This window comes from Protomyctophum parallelum, assembly GCF_964188405.1.
Source record: "Protomyctophum parallelum genome assembly, chromosome: 15".
NCBI lineage: Eukaryota > Metazoa > Chordata > Actinopteri > Myctophiformes > Myctophidae > Protomyctophum > Protomyctophum parallelum.
Genome location: NC_139710.1, coordinates 27,587,716 through 27,593,715, shown reverse-complemented (window position 1 = coordinate 27,593,715; position 6,000 = coordinate 27,587,716). Strand labels below are relative to the sequence as shown.

General features: G+C 43.2%; 1 protein-coding gene across 1 annotated transcript; it reads left to right on the top strand.

The window, feature by feature from the left end:
• Nucleotides 1–335: 335 nt before the first annotated feature.
• Nucleotides 336–1,007, top strand: LOC310871773 (charged multivesicular body protein 4c-like; the record flags this gene model as incomplete). The annotated part of the gene is made up of 1 exon (XM_083783410.1): nt 336–1,007. One exon carries the CDS (start codon nt 336–338, stop codon nt 1,005–1,007), a length of 672 nt encoding a protein of 223 aa, XP_083639536.1.
• Between the last annotated feature and the right edge of the window lie 4,993 nt (nt 1,008–6,000).

Sequence of the window (6,000 nt, the reverse complement as noted above, 5' to 3'; positions counted from 1 at the left end):
TAGTTTACAGTATTTACATATAATATTTGTCTCTATTGCAGGAACCTGTGTCTGTGCTGTGTGTGCTTCTGTCTGCGCTGCGGTTCATGATGCCCAAATATGGATATGACTAACATCGCAGACAGTACTGACATCATATAGACAACTGACGTCATAGACTGGCCTCCAGTTTGTGTACGTGCCTGCGGTCTTTCCCACAATATGGAGAGAGCTGATGTCATATTTGATGATGTGACTTTTAGACAGCACAAAAGAGGCACTTAAAAGGGCTACTCATAAGATAAACAACAATTCAGGCCAACAGCGGACAGGTGTTTGTATTGAACATGTTGAACATGCCTCTGTTCGGTAAGGTAAGGTTATTTGGATCAAAGGGAGGAAAGGACCATAGCCAACAACCAGAGGCCATTCGAAAACTCAAAGAGACAGAGGAGATGCTAACGAAGAAACAGGAACATCTAGAGAAAAAGATTAACGAGGAAGTACTTATTGCAAGGACAAATGGCACGACAAACAAGCGGGTGGCTCTGCAGGCCTTGAGAAGAAAGAAGCGGTACGAGAAGCAGTTGAGCCAGGTCGACGGCCAGCTGTCCACCATCGAGTTTCAGAGAGAGGCGCTGGAGAACGCCAACACCAACACCGAAGTGCTCAAGAACATGAGCATCGCCGCCAAGGCCATAAAGCACGTCCACGAAAACCTGGACGTGGACAAGGTGGACGACCTCATGCAGGACATCACGGAGCAGCAGGAGCTGGCGCAGGAGATCTCCAACGTCATCTCCAAGCCCTTCGGAGAGGAACTCGACGAGGACGAGCTGCTGGCCGAGTTGGAGGAGTTGGAGCAGGAGGAGCTGGAACAGAACCTTCTAGAGATCGAGAAGGTCGTCCCACTTCCCCAAGTGCCCGCCACCTCGTTACCCTCCAGACCCGCCAAGAAGGAGATGGAAGAGGATGAGGATGAGGAGGATGCAATGGAGAATCTACAGCAGTGGTCAATGGGCATGTAGACCAGTTGTTCTCAAACCCTAAGTCAACCCCCCCTCATGGAATGCGTTTTTATTAGAGAGCCATGTGACTCAGTTCAAAGCTAAAGAGAGAAGAACCTTTTTTTTTCCTTTTACACCCCACCCCCCACAACAAACACACACACACACACACACACACACACACACGCACGTGCGGCTGAGCATATTATCCGTAGGCACTGCAGAATAGGTCGTGATTTTCAACTTGTTTAGTTGTCATACAAGTTAACTGCCACTTGTATACATTGTCAGGGCCTTCACATATAGTGCTGTACTGGATTAACCGGAGCAAATGTATGGTCACTGACATGTGGCCATTAAAATGGGATTTCTCAAAGTGGGTTCCGTGACCCAAGTCCAGGAGTGCCTCAGAATTCTTATAGGCCTATTTGCTAGTATATCAATGTAATTCAGAGTGTCGTGGATGATGAAACAAGTTATTTACAGAGGGGTGAAAGGAGCCATAATGTTTGGGGAAAATAGTCACACAAACAAAAGTTTTTATATTCTCATGCCGGACGCCTGATCTGATTTATTGTGGATAGGAGCAACACATGTTAATTGTTGCGGAAACGAGCTGGCCAGAATCCAGCACAGCGATAGTTCATTAGGACATGGGAGGACTTGTCAATTCATTCATTCGCTAATAGTTCATTCATATATACTCCCACTCAGCGAATGAGTCTGTTTCTCATTCGCTTCAAGCTAACTCGCACACGCTCACAGTACATCAGGCGGTTCATTTAAGCAGTCTCTATTCTGCATTCACTCATGCTAGCTGACAAAGTTGTTCAGATGTCTGCGTTCAATTCCCTCCACCTCCTCTGCCTCGTCCCTGGCATTTAGTTCTGTAGTTCTATTGTAACTCCCTCCTTACTGGCCTACCGGCATGTGCACTTAAGCCCCTCCAACTGATCCAAAATGCCGCAGCTCGCTTGGTCTTCAACCAGCCAAAATTCTCACGTCTCCCCCCTTCTCCGCTCCCTCCATTGGCTCCCGGTCGCTGCCCGCGCAGAATACAAAACTCTGATGCTGGCATTCAAAGCAACCAAAGGCATGGCTCCCCCATATCTCACAAGTATGATCGTACCCTACAAACCCTCCCGCGCACTCAGATCAGCCAACGCAGGGAAGCTGGAGGTACCTTCACTAAAAATGCCGGGACAACGCTCCACACATCCCAAAATCTTCTCCCTTCTGGCTCCAAAACTATGGAATGCACTTCCCATCACAGTCAGAACTGCAGCCTCACTCCCAATCTTCCGCCGTAGTCTGAAAACCCACCTCTTCAGACTCCACCATGGCCCATAGCACTTGCCCTAGCCTAGCCCTTTAGATAGCACTTTATGTAGACTTAGATAGTAGACTTAGGTTAGCGTTGTTATTTTAGACAGACTTATAGCTCGTTACGTAGACAGCACTATAATTGCATTTTATGTAGTCATAGCACTTTATAGTACACATGTATATTGTATAATATATAATATAGTATAGTATGTATAGTTGACATAGATACTCGATCCACTGTTACGTTCTTAGTTTATACATGATTCATGATAACTACTTTTGATATATGTGATGTATTCCATGCTTTTAGTTTTTGCTTAAATGTATGCCATGCTTTAGTTTTTGCTTAAATGTAAGTCGCTCTGGAGCAAGAGCGAGAGCGTCTGCTAAATGCCTAAATTGTAAATTGTAATGGGTAATTCTGTGATTAATATTTATGGTTGTACAATATGTGGTATCCAGTTCTGTAATGGGTGATTCTGTCATAAGTGATTCATGGATTGTTCTATAATGTGATATGTATCATATCTATGTGGCATATAGCATATATGAAGTTATGTTGTCATATGTAATGTCTTTATCTTGTGCTCTGCTCTGGGGGGTTGTTTTTGATTGGTATCATATTCTGTGTCTTGGTGCACAGGTTCTCTGTTATCACATGAGCAGAGCACACCGCCAAACTAAATGCAATAGCTTTGCAATAAATGGTAATGGTCAATCCTGAGCTGAAGAGTCTTAAAGGGACACTTCACCCCTTTTGCAACCAGATCTTATTTGAATGATGTTTGGGACACAAGAAACACTTTCTTGGGGTTTTTATGTGGGTAATATGTGTCTTTTAGATATTTTAGTATTTCAGAGTGCATGGACACTGGGCTCACTTTCTTCCTGGACTACAATTCCCATAATTATTTGGTGCACTGCTCCTCCTTGTGGATAGGGGGAGGGCTGTCTTACAGCCTGGGCACATTTGAGCAAGCTTTTCCGGGAATCTGGCCGACGCGGGAATCTGCCGCGTGGGTGGAGCTTCCTTTCCATCCACCAGCTGTCGGAAATGATGCAAAACACAGCTTCTTCTGTCCGCACATGGAGTCTAAAGTGTGCTCAGACCCTTACTGAGACAACATGTAGTCCAAGGACTGTCTAAAAAGCACGAGACGCAAAGACAACATGGCGTCATACGGGCGACACCATGTTGCTCCATGGTGCTCCATGGAAGGAAAGAAACATGCGCAATGGGCTATATGCAGCCAACACTTCCTCGTTCAGCTTCCTTGGTCTCAACTGCGCATGTTTCTTTCCTTCCATGTGAGCAACATGGCGGCGCCCTTACGGTCTTCGCGTCCCGTCCTCTTTACAGTCCTTGATCAGGAAGTAAGTGAGCCCAGTGTCCATGACATCATGGACACTTTGAAATACCCACAGAAAAACCCCAGGAAAGTGTTTCTTGTCTCCCAAACATCATTAAAATAGCTGGTTGCAAAAGGGGTGAAGTGTCCATTTAATGAAATGGAGATGACTGGAAATGCTGATGGAGAGCTCGTCTGAGGACTACGTACGTAGTCCCTGGGGCTCATACGAACTCCCCTAACCCGTCCTTGTCCAATAGTAGTCCTGCAACAAACAGTCAAAAAGTGCTTTAGTTTTCGAGATACCCCTACCGGAGTTAGGACCAAACACAACATAGTTTTTCCTCATCTCTAAGGCCTCCCATACATGAAATGGATTATTGTATAAAAATATTTTACTGCAAAAGTGGTGAAATTGTTATTTAAAGTTATACACCTCAAACTAAAAATAAAGCCTGTCCGTCTGGTGGTTGAGGCACTTAAAGGCATGTAGATTCACAATGGAAGCTCTGAGAGGTTCAAAACTTGGCATACTTGAAGCCAGAACATACCTCTACATTCTAGAAAAGACTGAATGTCAATATCTGAATGTCAATATGAGATATAGTCATTTGAACACATACTTACAGTAGGCGGAATTGTACATCTATGTAGATGTCTTCTCTACTTTGTAGTGACTCTGGAATGGATTGTCATAGCAACACATATGATGGCTTGTAGGAAAGGTGAGGTTCTACTGAATCCAGCAATACCAATTGTGTAAATGTAGCTTGCATAATCGTGGAGTTATGCCACAAAACGCATATGGTGTCCCAAACGGGGGGAAATAAAACTAATGGAATCTACAGTATCACATTAGTTTTATTTTTACTTCACTTATCAAGGGTGGGAAAACATAAACAAATCACTTGAGTAGAAGTCCCTAAAATGTATGAAATGTCTCAAACTTGAGAAATGAGAAATTGTGAAGAAATAGATGCCGCTTCAATAGAGAAATATGCAAGCCTACAGTGGAACTACTAACTATTATTGTTGCAGCACATGACCTGGATGTTAAATAATAATACTATAATATCTCAAACTTATATAGCGCTTTTCTGAGTACCCAAAGACGCTTTACATGGGGGGGGGGGTTTACAGAGGTAACAAATTAAAAACAACTTTAATAGAAAAAGGACATTAAAAGACTGTGAAAAGGGAAGGCAATTTTGAAGAGGTGGGTTTTGAGGGTGGATTTGAAGGTTTGAAGGGTAGGGGCATCTCTGAGTGCCTTAGGGAGGGCATTCCACAGGGTTGGGGCAGCAAAGGCGAAAGCCTGTTCCCTCATCAAGCTCAAATCTCAATATTATCCTCATAAATATAAATAATCAAGTTATTAATTTCTGTTATTTGAGTTATTTGGTTACAGTCAATTTATACTACAGTATTTGGCTCCACCTATGTGCATCTTATGTGATCTTATAATGTGAAGTGTATCGGAAATCGGGGCCGATCATGACATTTTTAAATGATCAGATCAGGAGCACAAAAATGTGATTGGGACATCCCTAGTATCAATATGATATTCATATCATGATATTAGACTGTATATTGTCCGTGATTTGGGATATTGTACTATTGTGATATTGGAGGAGTTGCATAAAAATATAATTTTCAGATGGGGAAAAATCGGTATCGGCAGATACTCAAAATTAAAATGGTCTTACTAAATGTTGCTCAACAGAGAGATGATGATGTTCATAAAACCGTGGCTCTATATACAGACAATATGCTGCAGTAATGAGCAAGTTGCAAATGTTGAGTGAGAGCATGCCTGCACCAGTCTCATCAAGAAGACTGAATAGGGTTGATACAACATTGTTTAACATACAAAGATATTTTTAATTTGTGTGAAGACCAGTACAAGACCAGAACTTCTGACAGCCATTATGGCTGGTACTGGTATGTGTACCAGATACTTAAGGTCCTTCATGCAGCATCAGAAAGGTTGATGAAGTTGTACATCATCTGCTCCTCTCGTACCCAGATCTGTTTGTGTATGATGACAAATATACAATATACAGTATAATACCGGTAATATGCCGAGGCGGCAGTGCCTCAGGGATAGATTGGCCAATAGAGCGGCTGGATGGAGAACCGTGAGGTTCGCAAGACAAAATTCAGTGTGAACTAACAATATACCGGTAGTACTAACATACCATATTCTCAGTTCGATCCAGGGCTCCCCCAGAGTTAGACTCTGAACCCCTAATTGATCCCGATGTGCAGGTCGGTGTCTTGTATGGTTTCCTCTGCCATCGGTGTGTGACTGAATGTGTGAATGTAATGCACAATCTATG